Raw genomic sequence first — 27410 nt, forward strand, 5'->3', positions numbered from 1 at the left:
TCGTACTATCGCTAAATGTTTCAGAAACCGTAAGGAAAATGGAATAACGAGATATAAATATCTCATGTCGTAACAATATCAATAGTGATAAATTTCGTAATGATAAATCGAATGTCACCACTCTGTTGTGTTCAAATGATTGATGTGTTGATGTGAATGTAAAAAGTGGAAAATTAACTTCAGAAATTTTCAAATTCAATAAGAACAATATATAGACCAGCAAAATTTTGTTTTCTTCAAATAAGTGGCTTATTATCACGGAATTGAATTTTGTTGACCTTTTTTGCTGTTCATTAAAATATCGTAATAGTTTTTTGATTGAATAAGGTTTTGGCTTTCCACTTCTCCATCTTCATACAAAAGAAAGTAAGTAAGTAAGTACAAAGAAAGTAATAAAGCAATAATTTCAAACTAAACTATATACAAAGATGTATAGATCATGCGAAAAAGAAAGTTTCAGGCACAAACTGAAAGAAAAATCCTCTCGAAACAGCTACTTCCATATAAACATTCAATTACACGAAAGAAAAAATATCTATCTATCTATTTTTTAAATGAACATTGAATTATACAAAACATATTTTTTTTACAATATAGTAAATGAAAGAGGTGAAATTTCACTTACATAGAATACTGTCACCCTCACTGGTAGACATGCGATGTTTCGCCGTAAGAAATTTGCCTTACTCTTGATACTGAAAAGTACCAAATCTGGCTAAAATTATAAGAAAAAACACACTCCTTTCGTTTTTTGGCAGACTTCCATATCAAATGAGAAAGTAGAATGCCAAAACCTTCATTTCCCAAAAATCAACCTCTCCTAAAAATATACCCCTTTCAATTTTCATTTAATTTTCCCCTTGAGAATCACCAGACAGATACGATTTGATAAACAAGAATTGAAATCAAGTAATATCAGAGCACACATGCCATCATTATTAAATAACTTCAAAATGTCATCAGAAATAGTGCCTGATGCCTATGAACAACTATAGCCAGGGCAAAATACTTTTTGGCTTTCACTCCTCCACTAATATATCTATAATTAACAACGAAATTATTTTGAAAAGTTGAACTGTAGTGTAAGCAGTATGTACCTCTTCAGGTAGTGATTCTTTGTTGCACTTTATTAGTTCAAGTACACGCATGGACAGGGTCTTCAGACAGCCTATATGTAATAACGTATTTTCACAATAGTTGTTACATTGTGATATTTCCTATGCTTTATAGCAGTATAAAACGATCTTTCTACAAATAAATATCATTATCATTAGTATAATTCCAAAACTTCGAATTCCACCATTGAGGATGACAGGGTTCAATGTTGTCAAATTTTACGATATTGAATGAATCGTCTTAATCAAACATCTCACGTACGCCACTGTTTAATATTGATTGGCGAGAAGTGGAAGTGGCCGACCAAACAGTAGTGACAGCTCCAAAGAAAGTGGAAATGCATTTAGAGGTGAGTAAAATGTTTTCATTTTCATAAAAAAATTCAATCGGAGAAAGGAACTAAAATTGTCAGAAAAAATTAAATTTCATCGAACTTACCTTTCAAGAGTGTTATCAAATGACCTACTTTGAATTGAAGGTTAGGTTCATGTAAAAACCAGTGTACATAGAAGGCGTTAAAATTATTTCACGGGTTATATTCAGGTTGAAATCATATACATTTTACTGCATATGTCGTTAGGAGAGGAAATATTTTCCATCCTTGTCAATTTGAGAAAAAAATTATTTATTCACAGTACAAACTGGAGATACACCAGCACTTTAGGTTTGCTCTGTTTCTGAATTCGAGCTAATCGCTCAAAACAAAACGGAATCAGTTGTTGAACCAGAACAGAAATTGGCCGATTGTTACGACATCATTTCACTACCTAATAGATTGCAAGTTGACTGATATGGTTTTATATCTATGACGTAATTGGAGGAAATAAAGTTGAGTGCCAAATTTCTTGAACGTTTGTCGTTACTTAAATTTTGTGATTGGGGGAGGTTGGACTGTTCAAAAAAATAAATTGAATATTCAAATTTCGCGGGCTAAGTACATCCGATTAGAGATTTTTTTATTTTGGTACATTCGTCTTGAATCTATGCTCTCGGTTTTAGGTGTTTAGCATGTTTAGTTTGTTGGTGAGAGGCATAAAAGTTGAAGTTTTTTGCGTGTTCGGCGATTTTCTGCTATAGAAAAAAGTGGATCAGAGAATTTGTATCAAATTTTTGGTAAACCATGAAAGTAAGTGCCCAAAAATATTTTAAATGTTGACAATGGCATACGGTGATTGTACTGAGCCAGAAAAATGTTTACAAGTAATGAAAGCTTTTCACAGAAGGTCGAGAAGATGTGAATGACGACGCTCGTCCTGAACGCCCCAGCACATCAACAACCGATAAAAATGTTGAGTGGGAAGAAAATTGTTATGGAGAATTATCGAATCACTATTAGAGAAGTTGCTGAATATGTCGGAATATCGGATGGCTCATGCTATGCGATTTTTTGGTAAATTTTGGAAATGAAGCGTGTGGCAGCGACATTCGTTCCAAAGTTGCTGAATTTTGACAAAAAAATCGGTCGCGTGAGTATCGCTCAGGTGAATGACGTCAACGGCGATCCAGATTTGCTTAAAAGGGTCATAACTGGTAACAAATCATGGGTATATGGTTATGACTTCGAAATCAAAGTCCAATCATCATTAAGAAAGAGCCCAGGAGAGCCAAGACCAAAAAAAGCACGCCAAGTTCGTTCAAATGTCAAGGTTTTCTCACTGTTTTCTTCTATTACCGCGGCATAGTGCATCAGGAGTGCTTGCGACATGATCGTACAGTCAATAAGGAGTATTATCTTGAAGTTATGCGCCGCTTGCGAGAAGCAATGCAAAGAAAACTTCCAGTATTGTAGAAAAACAATTCATAGCTTTTGTATCACGATAATGCACCTCCTCCCTCGTTATTGCTTATTCGAAATGTTTTGTCTAAAAACAACACCGTAATCATGCATCAGCCACCTTACTCACCAGATTTGGTTCGCTGGTTTGGTTTTCTGTTTCCAAGATTGAAAAGATTCATGAAAAGATACACACATAAAAATTGGAGGCAAGCATTTGGATCAGGAATTCAGCGTGGTTTATGATTCAAGTTTTTTGTTGAGAAGAGAGAAAACTTTTTTAGTCGACTGGTCGTAAGGGGGACATTTTTAGACCAGTTTTCAGTTGAACGACATCAACCCATCCATCTGAAATCGAATGTTTTTAAAACACCACCCTGAGATTTGTACTTTTTCGGAATTTTAGAGTATTTTGAGAGAGATTCTATGAGATTTCTTCAAAATTACTGAAAAGAAAGGTCAAGTATGGTATTTTTGAAAATAAAGCTAAACTACCTTTAAAATGGGATATTACTCAACTCCCATTTGTAGTTGAGATTTAAGAGGTTTTGTCAGCCCCTGCTATATGGTTGAGGTAATTTTATTGAAAATTAACCTGCAAAATGTCCGCCTGAGAAATAAGTTTGACGTGTTTTTGCATATTTTTAGATTTTGTTTATAGAGAGTAGTACGTATTCGAATTGACATCCTGTATGATGAGAGTACTATGTTAAAAAAAAATCTGTTTTTCCGTTAATCAGCTGTCGCCCCCATACAAACGACAACTCTCAGAAGTTGAGAAACTTGTGCGAGCTAAGGACTAACGAGGTCTTACCTTTTAACGTGTGATTCCTAACACGATCCTAACAAATGAGTTTTCATACTTTTCATACTTTACATCACAGTAAATTCCATACTGGTCCAAATCGACTGTTGAAAACTCACTGAAAAGTACAAATGAAAACACATTTGTCCTTCCAACGGACTCTCTCATCTGTTCTAAATAAGTAAAGTGTGAGACAACATATCAATTTGGTGTACATACAATAGTACAGTTACTTCTCGTAAAAATCATGTGAAGCGAAATTTGAAGTGAAAAATTATTCCATTTCCATTTTCTGTTTATTTCCAAATAGTCCACTCCTACACACCGAACCCATTTATTTTTAGATCTAATTCAGCTCGACCACATCAGTTTTTACATTTTCATGCTTCTCTCGAAACATTATAGTGTTTACTCAACGTTACTGTACCTGATTCTCTCAGTTGGACAATTTTTTATGAAGGTGAGAAAAATAAAGAATGAAAACAATTATCATTTAATTGAAGTTGCGATTATTTTCAAGTTTCCGTTCAAATCTGCTTATTAATTAAAACCGCCCTTTTACAGAATACATATCGAAACTGTAATAGCCATTATCGATTAAACTATCTACAGGGCTATTCGAATTAGAGTCCATGCATGGGGATATCGTAAACTAATAGCAAAGTTGCCTATTTACGGCTACTGTGGATTGAGGCTGGGGGCACGAAAATCGCGACGGCCAAGCGATGGCGACCACGAGCGATGAGGAGAGAAGTATCTTGCATGGGCAGGAAACTTCGGTCAGTCAGTCGTACAGTTTACATCGAAGAGAACTATTGGAGCCAAGTTTACTAATCAGAACGTAGTTATTATAACCTAGAGATGGTGTTCATTCAATAAATGGAAGAAAGAAAGTCATTTTGGCGAATTTTCTACCCTTTAATACGGGCTAAGGTGAATATTTTTACTGTCCCATAGATCAGGTTTTGACAAAATACATGAGATAAATTCTTCGTTATCAATTTCCATTTGGTATTGGTATTATACTATTTTTCTACACAACACTACTGTGATCGTGAGCCACCACATCGCACAAGTTTGTTCTCCTCGCTTTCACGCCGCCGTCACTCGTTTCGTGCGCGTCGCCTATACTGTAGATGTATATGCTGTTTGTATGCATCGCCACCGTTCCGCCGTCGTGTTGCTTCGCCATCGCTCGGCCATCACCATTTTCATGCCCTAGGCCTGATACTTGACTAGCGCTTTTTTTCCGATTATAATGAGAGAAAAGTAATTATTTCTTTGCCAGTTCCCAACGTGCACTAGATACGTAAAGATGCCATTGTTTCATTGTCGGCGTGCATCCGTACCCGTCTCCACTAGGCTAGTTACTAAACTGCTTGCGTGGCTAGCGGGAAATGTGGTGGAAGGGGAAGGCTAGTTAGCAAGTGAATAGATGGGCTGGCTATTCACTTGCCTATCCCCGCTACTGGTGTAAGTACTTGTAACTTGTCTCGTAGGTTGACATTGGGTTAGTTGTCGCCTTACAAGTTACTGGTATAAGCAACTAACCCATTTACTATAATAATGTTAACTCAGCTTCAGACAACAACGTGATAATTACAGTCTCAGATTGTGGTTTACTGTCCTGCTGATCAAGAAGCTACAACTGGTGAAAGTGGCGATCCCATTGGCAGTCCCTCATGTTGCCTAAAGGATTCGTCCTTCAGTTGGAAGTAGCAGTTTCGTACACAGCATACTAGTAATTCCATGATTACTTGTATCGGTATGTTTGTTCTATCTTTCAGGTCCCCATCTTCGGATAGCTTTTTCTGTATGATTTGAAGTGCTTCTTCGACAGGAACATTGGTGTATAGGCTTTCCACGTTGAAACTGATCAGTTAATCCTGCTCTTTGACTTCGATTCCCCCTAGCAGTTCAACAAAATGCCTTGAACTTTTCACAAAAGATGATGTTTTACCTTGCAGTGGTTCAATTATTGGTAGTAAAAATTTGGACAAGTTCTGAGTGGCTGAATCTATGGAGCTAATGATCGGTCTGAGCGGAAAATCCTTTTTGTGGATTTTGGGTAGTCCATACAAGTGAGAGGGCTTACTGTGGTACGGTGTTAGCGATGATCTCTCTTTGTCCAAAAAATAGACTTGGTGTTTTTTCAAAGTCTGGTACAACTTCCTTTCAATTGATGCAGTAGGTTCTCCTACGATCTTCGTGTATTTTCCTTTCTGAAGCACCTCTTCGATATTCTGTTCGTAGAGATCAGTATCCATCACAACAGTAGCGTTTCCCTTATCTGCAGGCAAGATCTTGATGGTGTTGTCCCTACGTAGCCCGTTCAGGGCTCTTCGTTTTTCAGCGCTGATGTTAGAAGTTGGAACTGATTTTCGATCTAGCTGTTCTCTGATTTTCCATCTGAAATCTCCTGCCTCGATCTGATCAATAAGGGAACTGGTGGATTCCACTGCAGTTATTAGTTCCAAAGTGGGCACAGATGTTGGTGCAATGGCGAAGTTTAGACCTTTCCTCAACAAGGATTCCTCTATGTCCGTGAGCGGGCGGGAATTCATGTAGATGACGTTGGTGGCTTCATAGTTGTCCTGTTTTTGTTCTGCATTTGGGCATTGTTTCCTCACCAACTTTTCCCACTTCCTGTTGTGAGTATTCTCCATGTCTTGTCGGATCTTCAAGCACGTGCTTTCAATTTTGGCAAAGATTGGTCCATTATCCTCTTCCAAGGTTTCTCTTCTTATTTCTTCAAATCGTTCTCTGGCATCCTGCATCAGAGTTGACCTCTTCCACCGATGGTAATTAATTTGAGACCTTATCAGTGCTGGGCTGGCGCGTTCAAATATAAGGACGATATAATGCGTTAATTCATCAGTATGTATCAAGGTTCAAATCATGTCATCTACTGCCAAAACTGACACTGCATTGATAAATTGATCTGAACCGTGTATTTCAAAAGTTGTTTTCATATCTGGTCTCGACCAAGCATGCTTTAGTTTTGCTCCAATAATTGTTGCTGAGAATTCATACCTTGTGAGAACAAAAATATATAAATCAAAAGTAACGGATATGATATGGTATGATATTTCCAATTTCTCTTTTTTACATCATTCGATGAATCGAACATCATCTCTCTGCATGATTTACGATCAACACGACACAGAAAAAAAAGAAGCTTATGTTTACTACCAAATAAATGACCTTTATACTATTATTTCGAGTGCACTGCTCTTTTGAGAATCACAGTCATAACTTAGTTCAAACTCATTAAATAATGTTGCAATTGAACACGAGGGTATGTGGAAGATATAGATGTTTGCTGAGATTAAGTTATTCTATGACTGTTGAGCATTTTCAAACTGTATTGGAGAAACACATCTGGTTAGAAACTCCTTTCAAATGTACGATGCCTTTTCTTCGAGGATATAGACTAGCTGTGCTGCCCTTATTGGTGAGTCATTTCTCTGGGACGTAACTGAAATAATATCAGACATACTATCATTTAAACAGATTCAAAAGTGAGATATTACACAGGGTGTTTGTTAACTACGGTAAGAGGGTGATTTGAGAAAAAGAGAGAACATGTGTTTATTATCGAAGATACAGGACCTTATTGACAAATACTGGTAAAAAAAGAACATGCGAATAACTACATCTAGATAGATATACTACTAATTGCATAAACTACACTACTACAAGTGATTTTTGACTGTTACATTTATGGAATTTTAGTTTTCCCAAATGTCCATACGGTTTCCCTTATTTACTTTATTTATAAGTTTTATATTCTCTGGTGGGGAAAAGTTATGTTTGTTTTGTATGGCGTGTGTTGCGAGGTTTGATTTATATACTATTGGGTTTATGTATGCCTTTTTGTGTTCATCGTACCTTTGGATTAGTTTTTTCTTGGTTTGGCCGATATAGAATTTGTTGCAGTCCGAGCATTGTATACTGTATATCCCGTTTTGGTTTTTGTCCTCTTCTTTTTCATAGCTGTTTATTTTTTGTCTTATTTTCGTGTTTGGCTTGTATGTGATGTTGATGTTCAATGGCTTGAAGATATTTGTTAGTTTTTTGGTTTGGTGTCTTACGTACGTAAATGCTGTCCATCGTTGTGTTGTTTTGTCTGTTGGGTTGGCTTGATCCTTGTTCTGTATTTTTTGTTTGATTCTGTTTTCTAATTTATATATTGTCTTTTGGGTGTATCCGTTTTCGTTCGCTATTTGGTATATGATTTTCCGTTCTTTGTTCCGAGCTTCCTTGCTGAGTGGTATCCTCAACATTCTATATATGAATGCGTTATATGCAGTAATTTTTTGTGATGGTGAACGGTTTGAATTTGCGGGTATGGTAGAGCTTGTTTGTGTAGGTTTCCTGTATATTGCCATTTGAAATTGTGTTTTGTTGTGGTTATATCCGATGGTTATGTTCCGCTCGTTCATTAGTACACGAACCCCAGAACTTGGTTGCGTACCTCAAGTTTGACTCAATGAGAGCACAATTGACATTTTTTGCTGCAGCATAACCTAACTCTCCAGTTGTAGACCTTAGAGCAAAGCAGCCGGATGATAAGTGTTTGTTTAGCATGTCAATATGATTTGTAAATTTCAAATTAGTGTTTCTGTTAAGTCCCAAGAATTTTATATTGTTGTCAAATGGGAAAATTCCCAGATGTTCTGAAACAATCAAAAACAATACCTATATTCAAGGCGGGTGATCCGAAAAATGTTGATAATTATAGGGTCATCTCCATTCTCAGTCCAATTTCGAAAGTATTGGAGAGATGCATGCATGAGAGACTCTCAAACTTTTTAGAAAAATTCAATCTGCTGACCCCTTGCCAACATGGATTTCGTGAAAAAAAATCCACAGAAACTGCAACATCAGACCTGGTACAATATATATATATACAATAATATTGAACAGAATAATTATGTGATATGGAAAATTTTTCGACTTATCTCGTGCCTTTGATGTCCTTAATCCACAAATCCTGCAAAAGAAGTTGGATGCATTGGGTATTCGAGACGGGGTGAATGATTGGCTGATTTTGTTCATGAGAAATCGAAACAACTATATCAAAATTGGGACAGGACTTTGCAAGTGCGAAAAAATTGATTGAGGGACCCCACAAGGGAATATACTCGGACCTCTTCTTTTTCTCTTGTATATGAATGACTTGCCTAACTTTATCAGAGGAGGTAGGTTGTTCATGTATGCAGATGATACTTCAATAGTAGTTACAGGGGATACTTTCCAAGAAGTTTGCATAAAAACAGACAATGTCGTTAAAGATTTTGTACTTTGGTGTAATGTCAATCAATTGATTATTAATTTAGAGAAAACAAAATACATGCAATTTTCATTGAAACGGGTAGCCAGTGAAGAAATTCTCCTCGAAATAGAAGATTTTAAGGTATCTATAAGCGTGAACTATACATTTCTTGGCACTATGATTGATTGAAAATTCAATTGGTTTGAACAAATCAATAGTGTGTGCAAAAAATTAAACCAAGCATTTTTTGCTATTTACAGGTTAAAATATACCCTAAGCAAAGCATCGCTAATCAATGTTTACTATGCTCTCGCTCATTCAGCAATTAGTTATAACATTATCACATGTGGACAAGCAACGGAATGTAGTCGTGTATTCATCAATCAAAAAAAAAATATACCACTGATTTTCAATCTAGAATATCGAGAATCGTGTAGATCAGTCTTCAAATTCCCAGTACTTACTGTACTGGGAATTTATTTATTAAAAATATTAGTATACATTCATAACAACATTAAAAACATCGAGAAAAACTCGGATATTCACTGTTATTCGACAAGAAATCACAATAACATACACTTATTAAAAAGTTTTCGAAATCTATCTTACAAGCGGTCACCAGAATGGGCTGGAACTTTCTACTATAAGTTACTGCCGATGACTATAAGAGACAATTTCTATCAACAAATTTAATAAAAGTGTGAAAACTTTCTTGGCCAATAATCCTATATATGCAATAGATGAATTTCTGGATTTAGTTGAAACTTGTTGAACATTCGTGTATAAGTATATGCATATACGTGTATCTGTGTAAAAATTGATATAGTGTGTATATTTTGTAATTTTATATTTATGAGTATAGTGTGTAAATTTTATTTTTATATTTATGAATAGCGTCTCCATTGCATAATTTGTATAAATGACCTATCTATATCTACTTGTGTATTGACGAACCTAACATATTTCATATGGCAAAAAAGGTAATAAATGAATTGAATTGAATTGAATTGATATAGAGCCAGCACCTTTCAAAAGAAAGATTGGTTTCTCTGTGTGTATCTGTAGAGTAACTGTATGCCCACAGCACTTAGGCCACATGTGACCCATTGTACATCCTCCCGAGGAGTTGTACTCCTAGGTCATCATCCATCCTGTCCTTTCCAGGAAGGTAGACAGGTCTCTGGGAGACATCTCCTTTATATCGGCAGGTGTAGGCCAAGACTCGCCGAAAACACACTCTCTTATTGACTATAACTCGGAAATTCGCATAGGAAATGAAAATGATCACTTGGTGATCTAAACACGTGTCTAGGTGTTGAAATAACGGTTTGGAAAAACTCCTAGTAATATTCATTACTACACAAAAGATACCAAACAGTGCATCACAAGATATAACTTGTAGAAATGTAATGACTACTACAGAAAATTATTCAGAACCAAAAAAAAAAAGATTCGTACAGGAAAATATGCTTAGACACAACTTGTCAAACTAGTAAAAACTTATCGAAATGTCAACAAACTCACATGAGGTTGCTGTCATTAGTGAATGCCGAGGTAAATGCAGTAAAGTATTGGTGAGTGATTTGTTTATTCCAAAAGATTCATACTTCCTTCCAGAGAGAGGCCATCTTGTACAAGCAAGGTGGGTTCACATATCACAACGATTATGTACAGGATACGATTTTAATACGCATCATCATCCACCATAACCAAGGACACATTTACCAAAGCTTACAACATCCATTGTTATAACAACCAGAGGTCTCTCACCAACTGGGAAATATATACACGAATCAAGCGTAACTGAAAACCGTAATTGCATATCGGCATTTTTTTGGTGGATGTTGGCATTTTGTCGATTTGTACATTGCACATTTTATTAAAACAACGATGAAAATAAAATGAAAACAACAATAAAAATTAATTGGCGCTCCGGGGCGACTTCATTGATTCCAGTGGCGCATTTGCTTTTTCAGCTGCAGGAAAACCCGGAAAAACCTGCAGCACCACATCATCTAAAGATCTTGATCTAACAATGTCCTCTCTCTTATGAAACAAAATGTAGGGTGTCTCCAGAGACTCCAATAAATTCAATGCATCGCCAGAACACTTCGTGACACGACTATCGTCAAACTTAAACCAGTCCGTTTCGTTTTTGACCAAGGCGTAATAATGACCAAATTCAACGCCAGAATCACAGTGAACAACGACTGCATGAATATTATAATAGTGGTCTGCTAGGTTGAAATGTTCATCTATTTTGAACCTTCCAATGCATGTATATTATTCTGGTGCTGGAGTGCCTTGCTGTTGAAGTGGACTGTATTTGTATCCTTATTTATGTACTCCTATCGCTACCACTCGAATCTGTGCTGGTTCTGGTAATTGAAAATGCTGTTGCATATATTTAATGAATGTATATTTTACGGAGTTACAAAAACCAACATTTCTATCGTTGTTTTGACAATCTCTTTTCTGTCGTCATGACAGTTGTCATAAAACATGACAGGGGCGTATCATATAAGAAATTTAACATATGTCCCCGCCTTGAAAGGTCGTGAACATTCAAATTGATTGAAAATACAAATGAAATATTAACAGTCAAAACAAATCACGATTTTTAACTTAATGTTCAGAATCGATTGGCAATAAACATATTTTTGTGACAGCACGCTTCATTTCGCCACTAGTAGTTTTTACGGTTACAACTCGTACCACACCATCAACACATGGATGCAGTAGCGTAATGCGATTTGTTCAATATGATATTGTCGCAACTCATTACTCGTTTGGCTTATCAACGAGAGGATTTTATTCGCTGTTTCACCCATTCATCATTCATCCAAATAATGAAAGAACTCATTTAAAAACTCAATTAAATATTTATTGTGACGAAACGCGGAAAATACTTCAGGAATAAACTTACACTGCAATGTTAATCAAAAATGTGCTGCATTGCTGGAACCTTCTCTGAAGATTAATAGATACTGAAAGAATTTCTAATGCTGTATCTTCTTGATCTTGACCTCCCTCCAATATTTACTAAGATTTATACGCTGACATTGCAACTTTGATCCGGTCGCTGTACTACGGTAAAATGTTCAGTAAGCAATCTGTGCAAAGTTTGCTTATTTGGAGATTGTTTTATATTTCTATATCCTGTGATCGTATCAATGTCCATGAACTTGGAATATTAAAAGATGGAATTCTGAATACTGAGTGTTTTTGTTTAAGAATATTAAATTTGAGGTTGAAATATCTCTCAATTCATGTAATCGCTTAAATAAATTTGAATTATTTCATGATTATTTTTCATAATTGACAATATGTTACTTTTGGAATCATCTATTCCCATCTATATATTTCATCTTCTATACTAGTATAAATGTGTGTGAGGACGTATGTATGGATGTGGCTCTTTCACGCCTAAACGACTGACCCTCTTTGTGCTTAAATTGAATGCAATCAGTACTCCGAACAAAACATAATAATCGCATCAGTTACTCTAGACAAGATAATCAATATACCTCCTTCAGTTTATTTACAAGGTTCGGTGAATTCATTTTATATAAAAATAACACAATTTTTGGCACGGATAAACATTCATTTTCAATGCCGCGCGGTTTGAAGTAATAATTGCTTCGTCTGTTGACTGAAGTATTTTCATCGCAGCCGTGTTTGTTGAATGACTGACGGGATCCGTGAAAAACATCCGCCGCGTCAGTGAAACTGCAGTCTGATTTTTCTCCATGGTGAGTGTTTATGCACGATTAAAAATTTGATTATGTGATATTTCACGTGATCCTCGCTCGAGTTATTTACAGAATGAGTATTTTGGTTGGACTTTGAATGTTACGTAATTCGAATCGATTGCGTTGGTTTTATTGGTATTCGGTCACAGTTTGGTTAATTTATACATATTTTTTTGAAATTTCGGAAGTTGGTGGGTTCAATTGGACAACGTGGCGTACTGACTGACTGCCATTGCGTTAACATGCAAAATTAACCATCGAAAATTACGCCTCTAGATTTTCAAGTTCTAGCTTTGTTCAAATATACAGGGTAGGTTGAGTTAGGTCGAAAGTGAGTGGGTCTATTCAACCCCTCACCGTAACTCGCAGGGGTTTATTATGGCTCACGCCTACTCACACTCGACCAAATAAACCCAGCTTCTTAAAGAAGCCGATTAGTTTGTATGGTGAGTGGTCTTTCATGTTAGATGAAAAGAGTACGGCTCTGCCGAACTCTAAAAACCTAATTCGGTCCCCAGCGGGGCAGGCACAAAGTATGTGGTCTACTGTTTCATCATTTTCCAAACAGAGGCGACACACACTGTCTTCCGACAGTCCGAGTTTCTGCATATGATGATTCAGACGACAGTAACCTGTGAAAATGCCTGTTGAACATCGTAGTTCATCCCTACTGTAGTCCAACAACTGTTTGGTTCCAAGCTTCGAAGAGGAATGGACGCCTTGGAGTGAGCCAATCCTGGAAGATTTCGCCATAATTTTTTTTTTATTCAAGTATTGCATGTACAAAAAAAAATTACATTTTTTTTTTCACAAAATGGGGCTAGATTTGCTCTCTGAGTAAAATATACCAAGACATAATTGCCTGTGTATGTGTTTTATCCAGGGCTTCTCTAAAAAAAACTATTAGTATTGTACATAAAATTATCTTAAAAATATTGAAAATATTGGCGGGCAAAGATTTACGAGATAAAAAAAATATAAATAAGGAAAGTAATTAACTCTTATGTAAAGCATAACTTCAAAACACCTGTATATTTGATGTGTGCACGTATTTTTACCAAAATTCTGAAAGATATTCGACGATTTGTAGAGAACCCTGTCCTCTACAACAGCAGCAAATGGTGGGTGTATTCACTATCGTTGTATTTTATAGAAAGTTTCCTTGTTTTTTAGAATATAGTTCTTTATTTCAGTTTTAAAATTTCTTAGTTTGTCGATTTTTTTTAAATGTACTGGTATTTCATATTAAAATTTTGGACCGAAAAATAGAAATGTTCTCTGAGTTATAGCTTTTCTAAATGTATGTATTGCTAATTCTTCATTACTAGTTTGTCTGGTTGGTTGGACAGATCTGCTTCGAAGTGAGTATTTAGTTGTGTGAACCCGAATTATACATTTATGAACATACAAAAGACTGATTAGTAGGTTTTTGTTTTTTCATATAGTTATTTTGTGGAATACTGTTTCTTTTTTCTGAATATGATTTTCATGATGGAATTTTGTATGATATGTAGAGGACGTAAGTTGTTAACGAAGGCTCCTCCCCGTATTATAATACTGTATCTTAGAACGGATTCTACTAGGGAAGTATAAAGCATTAGTAGGTTTTTGCGTGAGAGGATATCTCTTATAGTGTAAAATCTGTGCAATAATGCTCTCAGTCGTTTATTTAAATTCGAGATGTGCTCGGTCCACCGAATGTGCTGATCCAGAGTCACTTCTATATATTTTATTGATGATACTCGATCTATTTCTGGGCAGGCACATGTTGTTTTGTGAAGGTTTATAGAATAATATGTAGTGGGTTGTGTATTAACCGTAGGTGTAAAAGGTATGAATTTAGTTTTAGAGACGTTTAGGGTGAGAAGGTTATGGTCCAGCCAAATTTGCAATTTTTCAGATCTGCTTCTGCGGTTGATTTTATTTCTTCCCAGCTTGTGCCTGTGAATATCAGAACTGTGTCATCGGCATAGCATATTATGTTGGACGACAAGTCTCGTATTTGAACTATATTATTGATATAAACCAAAAAAAAGTGGCCCCAGAATAGTCCCTTGTGGTACACCCCTTTTGGCAGTCAATTCTGAGCTCACTTCTCTTCCAATCTTTACTTTTTGTGTTCTGTACTTCAAATAGTTCAGCAGCAGGTTCAATGCGAGACCTCGAATTCCATAGTATTCTAATTTTTTTAAAAGGATATTATGTGAGACCGTATCAAAGACAGCAAGGTCAAGGAAAATAGCCAGACATTTTGATGATTCGTCTAACGCTCGCACTGTTTTTTCGAGGAAATCAGCTATGGCATTTTCAGTGCTAGATTGTTTGATGAAACCGTACTGCCTGTCAGTTATAATTTTGTTGGCAAAGCCTAAAGCGATGCCAGTGACAGGTTCTGGTTCGATGAAGCTGCTTGCAGCATCCTCTTTTGCAAGGAAGTCAGCAGCCTCGTTGCCTTCCATGCCAGTATGGCCAGGAATCCATACCAGAGACAATCTGTTGAGTCTTCCTATCGAGGGGAGTCTTTTTTGGCATTTTGCTATCAATTTAGATGGTGCTCGGTAGGAGTCAAAGCTTCCTACGCCGCTTGACTGTCCGCGCGAGAATATTTTTATCGACCTGTGTATGAGATTAGATTCTACCAATCTCTACGCAAACAATGGAGAATGTTCCTCAATATGGTTTATTAGAGCAAATGCAAGTTTGAACAAAATAAAGTTGAGTTTAATTCATGAGTTTTTCAAATTCACTTCGAAAAGTATTCAAATTGATGTTTCAAATATTGGGTTTTAATTTTTTAAGGGAGATGTTTCTAATTCACATATTGGCAACAGCGCCTATATCCTCATCAATTATTTCCTCATTGTGTAAACTTTTTGTGTAGTGTAAGTATTTTGTTTTATCCCATATACACCTGACAAATATTTTGTTTTGTCTCATATACACCTGTTTTTTTGTGAAATTGACAAGTATAAGTTATATTATACAATCATATTTGTAAATATGTTCATGTGTGAAAATGTGATGATTCAGTTTTTATTCATCTTGTTACATGACTCTACATTTATTTGTGACATTTGTGATATTTATTTGTGTGTGATATTTAAGTGACGTGCCAAATATACACTATTGTATCAAATATTGGTAAATAAATATTCTATTCTATTCTATTCTATTCTATTCTATCAAGTTGAAATAATTTATACGTACCTAGATATTCTACTTCAAAAAAGGAAAATCATCTTTATAAATCAACAATTAAGGCAAAATATAAATTATAGTTCAATACCACCTCCACAAGCCGCATAAACAACAGTTGTTTTGTTATTTATTCATATAGAGGAAGATAGGTTAGGTGCACAAAGTGTCAAATGTCACAGAATGTGTCGGAACTCGGATAGAACAGTACGCCTCTGAAATATGTCCCATACAGGTAATAGATTCATTGTCCTTTATTAGCTATAACCGATGTTGCCAAATGGTGAAATAGAAACGAATCCCTTTAAATGTTGAATGCATTATTTCATTCCTCTTTTTTAAGTATTCAAATAATTTTTTGAAGAAAAAGGTTGAAATGATAAGTTTAAAATGCGTTGTTTTAGAGCTTTTTTATGAACTGCAACTGAAAACATCTGCACCAGAGCTTGAAGGTGTTTTTGATCCATCTGTGAACCATCAACAATCTGCTCTTGTATATTAAATGATGTCAATTTCAGGTAGGGATTACTTGTCATATTTTATGAAAAAAGGTCATATAATGAAAAGAGAAATGAAAATTTCTATGTTTTTTACCACTTCTAATTGTAACTAATGTTACTGCGGTTTCGTCCTATATGGACATTCTCAAACTGATACTGATTATTGTATTGAGGTATACGACCAGGCGTATACCTCAACGAGACAGACCACCCAGTCACGCGGAGCGCTTTCCTCAACCTGCCACCTTTTCCGGCAGTAGGTATACAAAGTTCATTTCGCGTCATTTACTTCCGGAAGTAGCCCTTATTCAAACAGACTGTGACGTCATCACACCAGCCTGGTGGTTTGGGAACACGCTGGGAATCAAAAGTTGTTGATTAGAAATGAACTGCATTTGAAATTGTATGAAACTTATTTTCTGGGGTTTTGACCGTAGTCTGCAGGTTTTTATGCTTAACGTTCGTCTACTACTGCAATAGACATTATCAAAGGTGATGTGATAACGGCCATACGACCCAGTAGATAGAACTCCACAGTATCCCCAGCTAGGCAGATCAAGAGAAAAACATATGCTGAAAATATTACAGACCGTATTCTTCGAGAAAAAAAGTAAAAGAGGTATATTGAAATTATTCGAATAAAATCTATATTGTGGCAAAAAAATATAAATATATTATGTTTAACAATTTTGATTAGTGGCCCACCTAGGTCCTGGACCCAGCTGAGGGGGGATGGTGAACCCAATGACCCCCCTAGATCCGCTCTTGTTTCGAAAATAATTTCAAAAATCGGTGTTCCAATTCGAATGCTTCAAAACTAAACAACGGTTAACCTCAAAACTTTTTTTTTATTTGAATGGTCAGTAATGCCAAATCCATCTACTTTCAGGCACCTGTTCCCGAAATAAAAGTTCCCATCATTTGGGTTTTGGGTGGACCTGGTTCCGGCAAAGGGACCCAATGTGACAGAATCGTTGCCAAATATGGATTCACTCATCTATCTTCTGGAGATCTCCTACGAGCAGAGGTAACTATTTATAAAATCTTACTCATTGCCCAACTAATCAATGAAATTGAATTCACAAATTCAATCTTACAAATATCTATACAGTGGACTCCAGTTGTTCCCTATGGATTCAAATCTTTTTTATTATCGATGATCAGAACAGTTTACTGGTTCCTACACACAAATCGTATTCGAGAAAGTTCTTTAGAATATGAATTCACAGCCTTTCAAAAAACTTTTGAGGCAAATATCATGATTGTCTCTTCAAAAGATGTAACTGAATTGAATTTTTCATGTCAATTCATGGTAAAACATGACTTATTTCAGTTTTCTATGAATAAAAAGCAGTTTCCACTATTTTAAAAATTGAAGATTTGGAAGTAAATTGAAGTAATTTCAGAGTTAGGAGGCTGTGAATGTATACGAGCCTGTAACAACCAGCCTGAATTTCCGTACTATCAAATTAACAAATCATTAATTTTCAAGGTCTCGAGCGGTTCTCCAAGAGGTAAAGAACTGACGGCGATAATGGAGAGGGGTGAACTTGTTCCGATGGAAGTGGTTCTTGATCTCCTCAAGGAAGCGATCATCAAAGCATTGCCCGACTCCAAAGGTTTCCTGATAGACGGTTATCCCAGAGAAAAAGAACAAGGTATCTTGTTCGAGAAAAACATAGCACCTGTGAATTTGGTTCTCTTTTTCGATGCTTCAGAAAACACTTTAGTAGAAAGGTTATTGGGTAGGGCGAAAACCTCCGGAAGGGTAGATGATAATGAAGAAACGATAAAGAAGAGGTTGCACACTTTCAACACTCACAACGATCAAGTGGTACAGCAGTATCCGGACAAGCTGAAGAAGGTATGTGGCCTAGTTTTACTGGTACCGTTGTCACCTGAGTATGTTCCAAGCGACCAAGTGATCATTTGTAAGCATTAAGAATAATATTTGAAAGTTTGTGAAGGCGAATGGTATTTTCTTTCCTCACTGCGAACGGTTGTAAGTTATAGACATGGAGTGAATTCTAACAGAAAATGACAAGTCAGCGAAAGGTCCCTCTACTCGCCTGGCCCAGATTGCTGCGATGTTTTGGTAAGCTCTTATAATCTGAGGATATTACAGCAGTCAAACCATAAATAACTTATCATTACAGGAGCTAGTCCAACATAACAATTTGGAGAAACTCTAACTGTTTTTAAGAGCGACTTTCGATATCATAGTAGTTTCTGATTTTATTTTTTAGCTGATACTTTTTCCACAGTACACCAAAAAGGTCTGTCAAATATTGAACAATACCATCTTCTCTCTGATCTTCCCAAAACACCCATTGCAATGAATTCGTTTTCTGTACTAATCTTTAGAGATCTTTTGTTGACGTTTGTTTCCAGGCACTCGGTAAAGAGTTGATTCATTCCACTCTTGAATTAGATAGATAGATAGATAGATAACTTTATTACCTCATTAGCCACATAAGTGTAGGTTCGTTAGTTACAATCATCGGATACATCCGGATACAATCATTAAAATCTAACATTATATTGAAAAAAATATATAAAAAAAAGGTAGAATTAATGATATAAAAATGTTAAAGAAACAGTACAATAAACAAGTATTCTCACCCAGATTTGAATGCAAAATTACTATTTATTAACATTTAGAAGATCTACGAATTCTTGAATATTATAAAGCGGATTGTCAGCCAGTAGAGTTTTTACAAGCTTTTTGAATCTGTTAACGGTGGTATTTTTTATTTCCTTCGGCAGCAGGTTATAAAAGTAACTTCCTGCCCACTCTGGTGATTTTTTATACGAGAGGTGCTTGAAGCTTCTGAGATGTATATTCTCCTGTTTTCTCGTAGAGTATTGATGAAGATCTGAATTTTTTTGTAGGTTGATGATATTCCTATGTGTGTCTATCAATAATTTGAATAAATATATACCTGTTAAGGTAAGAATTTTTTGAGATTTAAAAGTTGGTCTACACGATTCATGGTATTCCAGGCTATATATTAATCGAATAATGCGTTTCTGGATCATGAATACCCGGTTCCGTTCTGTAGCTTGTCCCCATGTGGTGATATTATAGCTAATAGCTGAGTAGGCTAAGGCGTAATAAACGTTTAGCAGGGATGACCTGTTCAAGGTTGATTTCAGTGAATATAGGGCAAAAAACGATTTGTTCAATCTCTGACATACGCTGTTGATTTGATCAGACCACATAAATTTTTCATCAATAATTGTGCCGAGAAAGGTATTGGTCGGGCTGGTAGTGACCATAAAATTATCTATTTTGATTGATATATTATTGGACAGTGACCTAGGATTTGTGGAAAATTGCATAATTTTAGTTTTTTCCGAATTAAGAATTAGACGGTTATTGTCGCACCACCAAAGAAATTGTTTGACAACATTGTCGGTTTTGATAGAAATTTCCTCCAGTGTGTGGCCAGTAATCACCATCGAGGTGTCATCAGCATACATGAACAACCTGCCTCCTTCTATGAAGTTTGGTAAGTCGTTCACATATAAGAGAAAAAGAAGTGGTCCAAGGATACTACCCTGGGGGGTTCCAATATCAATAACTTCACCTTCGGAAAGTTCCCTTTTAATTTTGACAAAAATTTGCCGATGCCTTACAAATGACATTATCCACTTGTTTGCCCGATCTCTAATACCCAGGACATTGAGTTTAGTTTCTAAAATGTCTAGATTTATCGCGTCAAAAGCACAGGACAAATCAAAAAATATTCCCACCACATAATTATTTACATCCATTTCATCATATATGTATCGCACCAATTTTGACGTAGCACTCTCAGTCGATCTCTTTTCTCGAAATCCATACTGATGGGTAGTTAGCAAATCAAATTTTTTCAAGTAATCTGAAAGTCTCTCATACATGGCTCGTTCGAAAATTTTTGAAAAGGGACTGAGCACCGCTATTCCCCTATAATTGTCAATATTTTCATTTGCCATTTTCGACAGACATATTCATTAGTTTCGACAAATACGGTGAAAGGAGATCTTGACATTTTTTTATGAGTTCAATAGGAGTTTCGTCAATACCAAGAGATTTCTTATTTTTTAGTCCACATATGATATTTTTAATCTCATAATCAGAAAAAGGTAAGAAGTAGAACGAATTGGGAACATGTATCCCTGTTGTGCCGGTGTTTTGTACAGGTATTTCATAAACCCTGGCAATTTTATCTTGTATAGATTTGGCAAAATATTCCGCAAAAATATTTGCAACTTTGATAGGATCATCAAGTATATCATCGTTCACCTTTATTGATATTCGTTTCACTCCTGTAGATTGCCTGTTAAGTTTCATATTGACTATTTCCCAAATCTTTTTATTTCTATTGCTAGAATCATTTATGAGGGAGGAATAATATTCCTTTTTTTTCCTGACACAATAACACTTTTAGTTTACGCTTCCTGGTTTCGTAATTCAAATGGATTAAATTCTAGCACACCAGTTCTTATCGGAAATATCTGGAATGGATTTAGATATACTGACCAAAACATTCAAACAAGTATAGAACGAAATTTCCGATAATTTCCTTGCACTTGGTTTATCACCAGAACTGGGCTGATTATTGCTCAGCTTTCTTCTCATAAGAACTTTGTAGTGCACGACGGTGTACCCCCGTCTAGACTAGTATTTCCCACGATTCAAATCTCATATCTACATTATACAGGGCTATTCAAATTCGTTTCTGTACGTGGGGATCACGTAAACGATAAGAGATATAGTGTCGGTTAAATTGTGGCAAAGTTGTGTATCTTAGAGACCTATTCAATGATGTGAAGGAATTGAATATAGCTCTTTTGGTTCTGGAGATATACAGAAAAAACAAAAAAAAACCCAAATTATATTTTTGCCTATATCTGCTTTATTCGCAGACATATTGAAAATCTGTTCACATTTTGCTATTGGCACTTGATGTGGGCTCTCAGAATATATCCATTAATTTTTTATATAGGGTTTCATCTGACTGAGGCCACCCCCATCCTTGAATGAATTTTTAAATACGGACCTGTATTTTTGTTGTAGTTTTTGGATCGTAGACATTCACTTCATACTGAGAAATCAAATTCAACTTTATATTTCGGGGTGTTTCGGTAATATTCGATTATAAGTGTGGGAATTATTCCCTTTTAAATTACGGCCCTGGAGATTGGTTGACCGAGTTGAATAAAAACATAATAGCAACTTTCACGTCTCCCTATGTATCGTAGAGTTTTTCTAGAGTTTTTTTAATTTTTAGTTACCTATTCATATTTTTTCCATTGCTCTGAGCGTTTTCTACAATGAACTTCGAATAAGAAAACCTTTTATGATTATTTGAAACATATCTACATCAAAAATATATTATATGTGTTTCAATAAGCAGAAAAAGATATAATAGCAATAATAATATCCGAAACGAACACTATAATTGTAATGAAAATTGAAATGAAGTAATTTATATAGGTTATGTTGTATACATCCACAGTTAGAAATTCCAATGATGAGATATCTCGCACACTGTTATTCCTTTCGTTATAATGCCTTAAGAGGAATATGTATACACATTAGCTAAGAAAAACAAACACATAATCATCAAAAAACGAAACTGCTTTTTGTGAAGTTACTTCAAATTTTTACAACCTTTGATAATATTGACGTGCCTTTTTCTATCTTCATTTCAAACTCCGTCTTTTGTTACAGATAAACGCAGAAAGAAATGTCGATGACATTTTTGCTGAGGTGACTACGTACTTGGATTTACTGGTAGCTTAAGAAAGGTTTCACGAGGTCTACTAGTACCTAAATAAGCACGGTGAAATCAAGATTTAGAAAATGTTTTAATTTATATCAGTTATTTATTAATAAAAAATAAACTTCGCACTGTTGACATATATCAACTATTTTTTTTTTTCTAACCGATATGCCACTATTTGGTTCAGTTTTCTCCATCCCCTGAAGATGCAAACTTGGTTCTTGGTTGTAGAAACACGCGGCAAGAAAAGCATGGCTGGTGACTGGAAAAAGTGCTTTGTTTGAATACCTTGACTATCTTGACTAAAATTTCAGTTTTGTACAAATATATAGGTTTCTGTGTGAATATCATGATATACTTTCCAGTAGATTTCGTAGTATTCGGAATTGATTGAAAAACTGGTGGCAAATGCTGCCAGAATTGTTATACATTAATTATCCAATGTTTTCTTTATCAATTGTCAGTATTCACTTCAATGAAATTAATGAAAACGCTTTTGTCTAATTACCACTAGTTAATTTTATTCATACGACCGTTTTCGGGTTCAACCCCATTATCAAGTATAAAACTGAAATGTGAACTTTGAAAACTCGGTTATATCGGGGGTTTGTAGGTAAGATAGAAGGAGGGGTAGTTGTACGAACTACTTCAAAATTCAACACTGAAGATTTTAGGGGTTGATAAACTTATAAACTCAAGAGTGGAGACCTACATAAATCGAGTTGCTCGTCGATTCCAACAAAATTGACTAGTGGCTATTAGACAAAAGTGTTTTCATTCATTTCATTAAAGTGATCATGAATTTCCACAAAATAAACAAGTCATCAAGGCCAATTGCACACACACTGATTTTGGACGGCCAGTATAAAATCGGCCGGTAAAATACCGGCCGATTTTACCGACCATAAAAATATGGTAGCGGGTGCTTGCAGATTCACCGGATTTTTACTGGTCACCGTAATTAGTACGCACTACCAAAACTAAGTTAATACGTAGTAACTACAGTTTCACGTAGCAGTCAAGACTGGAATGGTCAGTAAAAAACCGGTGAGTATGCAAGAGTGTATTTAGTCACGTACGCCACTACTTCCCGGTACTGCCGGCGAAACAGTGGCAGTGGACGGCTGTTCACCGGTATTTTACCGGCGCCGATCACCGGTAGGCATGTGTGCCAGGTCCCGTTCCCACATGTGGTTCACTATTGGAATTTGGACGACTGGTATAAAAATCAGTTTGTGTGCAATTAGCCTAACCCGGCACGGCACAGCCAAGAGCGTCCGCTGTCGGAAAGGATTCCAGCTCTGGCTAATTGCACACACACCGATTGTGGACGGCCGATTTTATACCGGTCGTTCAAATTCCAATAGTGAACCACATGTAGGTACGGGACCTTGCACACATACCTACCCGTGATCAACGCCGATCACCGGTCGGCGTGTGTGCCAAGTCCCATACCCACATATGGTTCACTATTGGAATTTGGACGACCGGTATAAAATCGGCCGTCCAAAATCGATGTGTGTGCATTCAGCGTCTCCAATCCTGTCCGGCAAATAACGGTACGTGTTGTGACGGACTGGCCAAGTGAGTGCGTCACGAGCCAATGCTTGCCAGCATCAACTTGTCCAAACGTGCCTCTGGGAATTTTCTGTCTCTCTGTTCTGCTATTCCGTCAGTTGACAGCACAGTGTCAGATGGAACCTATTAAAATGGACTAGCAAAATTAAGTTGTTTGTTAAGGCAAGCTCCAGATTATCCAGAAGTTCTGACAATTTGCCTGGAGTCATTCGGAAATACTGGAAAAATTTCTCCTCGTCTTCTTTCAGGTAGTTGAAAATATGATGAAACTCTTCCAGATTTGCCCTCTTTTGATTGATAGGATGGACCCACAACATTCTTTATTGTGACTATTTACTTTTACATTCAATAATGCGGCCACTATAGTGACGACTTCTTCATCAGAACTGCTAGTGATGGACATGTTTCTGTCAGTGCTCGATGTCAACTGAATTTTCCTTGAAATCGAACACTAGCACCTTCAGTATGCTGATTGTAGCTGGACAAATGGGCGATGCTACTACCCGTCGCCATCAGGCGACAGACAGCGCCGTGCTGTGCTGTGCCGGACAAGTAGGCGACAAGCTCGATTGGCGAAGTATTCGCAGCAGATAAAACCGCCACCTTCATTCATTGTTCATCATCAACAAATTTCTAGTGGGATAGTTTTTTTCATGAACAAACGGATGGTACCGCAATGGAAAGTCCATATTGGCTGTTATGTTGATGACATGATCGTGGTAGGTATGGCAAGATGGTGAAGAAACACTAGTTGATATTCTATCATGTCTAAACTCTCTCCACTGAAAAATTCAATTCAAAGTGGAACGAGAAACCTATGGGGCCTCTATTCTTCTTGGATGTTCTCCTAAACAAACGTGAAGATGGTACATTGGGCTACAGAGTGTACAGGAAACCAAGACACACAAACAGGCACCTGAACAAAAACTCTAATCAGCCACAACAAAAAAGGAAGGGTAATCAAAACGGTTGTTGAGAGGCACGAGTTATCTGTGAACCTGAGAGTCTTCCTGAGGTACTCAGTCACCTAAAAGTGCCTTCAAAGGCAAAGGAAGAGAATTCGAGCGGGCCATAGGACCCAGAAGAAAGAACACCGGCTAGGCTAGACCTTTCTTTTTCTATGTTGAAAATATTATAGATCGGAATGGGAGAATATCATAAAACACGACGTAAAACCAATATTTAGGCTGACGAAAACTATCAGAGAAAGTTAAAGATTAGGTAAGGACCACAGATAACTTTCAGCAAAAATAAAATCTACTCAACAAAAGTTGAGTGAATGCTCTTGGTATTGGAATTGGAATTATGATTGAGTATTTACCTCAGAAGGTAGTTCTCACTGGTGATTACGTGCCAGAGACGTGATTGTGCCAAGACATATTGGTGTCCATTTTGACGGAATTGTCTGACTTGATATTATCATATCCTTTTCGGAGACATTTATCTTCTTGGAGAAAACCGATGCCTGGGTTTCTGTGGCAATGAATTGAACCTGGTTACTTCCACCATAATTCGAAATCACTTCTAGATCCTCATCGAGATACGCAACCTCCTGCTGCCGGTGAACATGTGACACCGTAGCCGATGTCCTGGAATCCAAATGTAATGACGAGACGAGTGTGCTGTCGTCAGCAAAGCAATGAATTGGATTCTTGGTTTTTTCCAATAAGTCGTTGATATACAATGAAAAGAGGGTTGAAGACAATATGGATCTCTGGGGAACACCAACGTTGATGTTGAAAAAACGTTGAGAAAACGTCCTACAACAGAGATATACACGGTGCAACCGTGTATATAGTTCAATTCATAGAAGTACAGAAAGAAAACATGAATACTCCACTGTCCTAAACACATGATTTCTAGCTTATGGAAATTTTGAAGTAATATTGAAACTAAGCATCACTGTTATGAGGAGATTTGGAAAGTTCAATAGTTATTTATGTATCAAGGGAATTAGGAGGGCCTTAATTACCGATGGCAAAGTTTGCGTCCCGAGGGCCTCTGGCCCGAGGGACAGCAATTGCCTGAGGTTATTAAGGCTCATTAATTCCCGTGGTACATAGATAATTTTATTTCTGACCGATTTCAATAAAATTTTGTTCATTTTTGAAACGGAAAAATGTACCAATTCATTACCTTCCCGGTATATTTGAATCAGGTACCGTTGATTATAGTAGAGTTTTCTTGTTGCTAGATTGTTGCTATGTTACTTGTTTATAAACAGAACTTTGTTATCAAGCTGTGTTTGCGGTGAAAACGTGTTTTCTACCCCAAATATAATGGAGGATATTTTGAAAAAAGCTGAACAAGCAAGAGAATCATTAATTCCATCGAAAAGTGAAGCCGTATACCAAAAAGAATACAAGATATATCTGGACTAGCTGACACGGAAAAATGTTATGCCAAAAGATGTCACTGAAACTGTATTTCTGGCATATTTTCAAGAACTGGTAAGGAATTTTCTATGTTTTCCGGTAGATTTGGTAGTAATTGTGTTTATTCGTTTCAGTCAGAAACGTATAGTCCGAATTCTTTATGGACTAAATGGTCAATGCTAAAATCGATGGTGACTATACATGAGAAACGAGATATCACCAAGTTCAATGAACTACAGGCTTTTTTGAAACGGAAGAGTAAGAGTTATAAGCCGAAAAAGTCTGCTATTTTATCTCCTAAAGATGTTATCAGATTCCTAAAGGACGCTCCTAATGATATTCATTTATTGCATAAGGTAATTTTTTTCTTATTTTCCTTTTTGTGTGTATTTATTTCCTTTTTATTGTTATAGGTTGTTTTGATTATGGGTTATTTTGGAGGATGCAGAAGTCAGGAACTTTTGAATATGAAGATATCGGATATAGAGGACCGGGATTCCGTTATGGTAGTGAACGTACCGGAAAGTAAAACTGGTGTATCGAAGAAATTTACAGTTGTGGATGAAAAAGAGTTCTCCGCTTTGCCTTTATTAAGACTTTATATGTCTTTGCGTCCTAAAGGTATTGAACGATTTTTTTTGAGCTTCCGACAAAATAAATGTACATCTCAGCCAATTGGAAAAAACATGTTTGGGAAAATCCCCAGCAAAATCGCAATGTATTTAGGATTGCCAAACTCATCTTCCTATACGGGACATTGCCTTCGTCGCACTTCTGCTACTGCTCTAGCCAATGCAGGAGCAACTATGACTAACTTAAAAAGACACGGAGGTTGGAAAAGTTCCACGGTGGCGGAGGGGTATTTGGAGGATAGCATCGAATTGAGAAATAAAACGGCGCGTATGTTGTCTACTTTGTCATCAGACGAGGCAGGTACCTCGACTGTAGTGAACAGAAGCTCCAGCCATACAAAAGAAGAAATTGTTTCCAGTGGCGGAAGTAATTTTCAGGAAACATTTCAAAATTGTACATTTATTATTTGTAATGACGTGAATAAATAAAATATGGTTCAGTTTTCATTTCTATTTATTTTTACTTGTGAAAGGTAGAGGGAATTATAAAATCTATAATGTCCCAAGGGAGTTATGACCCTCTTTATTGATAGCGTAACTATGACGATATAAGCTTATAATATCCCGGTCAGAAATAAAACAGTTTTCATATCGAACAGTTCATGGGCGTCTATAAACGAATCTTGTTCATTTT

At 36.4% G+C, this 27410-nt stretch overlaps 2 protein-coding genes across 7 annotated transcripts; both read left to right on the forward strand.

Annotated features, from left to right (window-relative positions):
* Positions 1 to 1318: 1318 nt before the first annotated feature.
* LOC111508819 (adenylate kinase isoenzyme 1) lies at positions 1319 to 22330 on the forward strand. Of its 6 annotated transcripts, none has more exons than XM_023164436.2 (4): positions 1319 to 1465; positions 17310 to 17447; positions 17913 to 18284; positions 22140 to 22330. In XM_023164436.2, exons 1-4 carry the CDS (start codon positions 1454 to 1456, stop codon positions 22209 to 22211), a joined length of 594 nt encoding a protein of 197 aa, XP_023020204.2. In that variant the 5' UTR covers positions 1319 to 1453; the 3' UTR covers positions 22212 to 22330. The 6 variants fall into 6 exon arrangements, with proteins under 6 accessions (XP_023020204.2, XP_074030980.1, XP_074030978.1 ...); XM_074174879.1 differs by lacking the exon at positions 1319 to 1465 and adding an exon at positions 2222 to 2242; XM_074174877.1 differs by lacking the exon at positions 1319 to 1465 and adding an exon at positions 4135 to 4155.
* Positions 22331 to 23672: 1342 nt separating this feature from the next.
* On the forward strand, positions 23673 to 27223 carry LOC141482143 (uncharacterized). The gene is made up of 3 exons (XM_074174880.1): positions 23673 to 26219; positions 26279 to 26500; positions 26558 to 27223. The coding sequence occupies exons 1-3, from the start codon at positions 26169 to 26171 to the stop codon at positions 27203 to 27205; spliced, it is 921 nt and encodes a 306-aa protein (XP_074030981.1). The 5' UTR covers positions 23673 to 26168; the 3' UTR covers positions 27206 to 27223.
* Positions 27224 to 27410: the final 187 nt, after the last annotated feature.

The sequence above is a fragment of the Leptinotarsa decemlineata genome, unplaced genomic scaffold (genome assembly GCF_025532065.1).
Source record: "Leptinotarsa decemlineata unplaced genomic scaffold, Ldec_3_MD MMD2_tig00000882_RagTag_RagTag, whole genome shotgun sequence".
Classification (NCBI taxonomy): domain Eukaryota; kingdom Metazoa; phylum Arthropoda; class Insecta; order Coleoptera; family Chrysomelidae; genus Leptinotarsa; species Leptinotarsa decemlineata.

What these genes read in the sequence shown, in the direction of transcription:
- LOC111508819 (XM_074174876.1), top strand. Translation starts at nt 6,973, where the DNA reads ATGTTGCAATTGAACACGAGGGTATGTGGAAGATATAGATGTTTGCTG. An exon ending in GAGATCTCCTACGAGCAGAG is followed by an intron (nt 17,448 to 17,912) that starts GTAACTATTTAT and finishes TTAATTTTCAAG; the next exon opens with GTCTCGAGCGGTTCTCCAAG. An exon ending in ATCCGGACAAGCTGAAGAAG is followed by an intron (nt 18,285 to 22,139) that starts GTATGTGGCCTA and finishes CTTTTGTTACAG; the next exon opens with ATAAACGCAGAAAGAAATGT.
- LOC141482143 (XM_074174880.1), top strand. Translation starts at nt 26,169, where the DNA reads ATGCCAAAAGATGTCACTGAAACTGTATTTCTGGCATATTTTCAAGAA. An exon ending in TGGCATATTTTCAAGAACTG is followed by an intron (nt 26,220 to 26,278) that starts GTAAGGAATTTT and finishes TATTCGTTTCAG; the next exon opens with TCAGAAACGTATAGTCCGAA. An exon ending in ATATTCATTTATTGCATAAG is followed by an intron (nt 26,501 to 26,557) that starts GTAATTTTTTTC and finishes TTATTGTTATAG; the next exon opens with GTTGTTTTGATTATGGGTTA.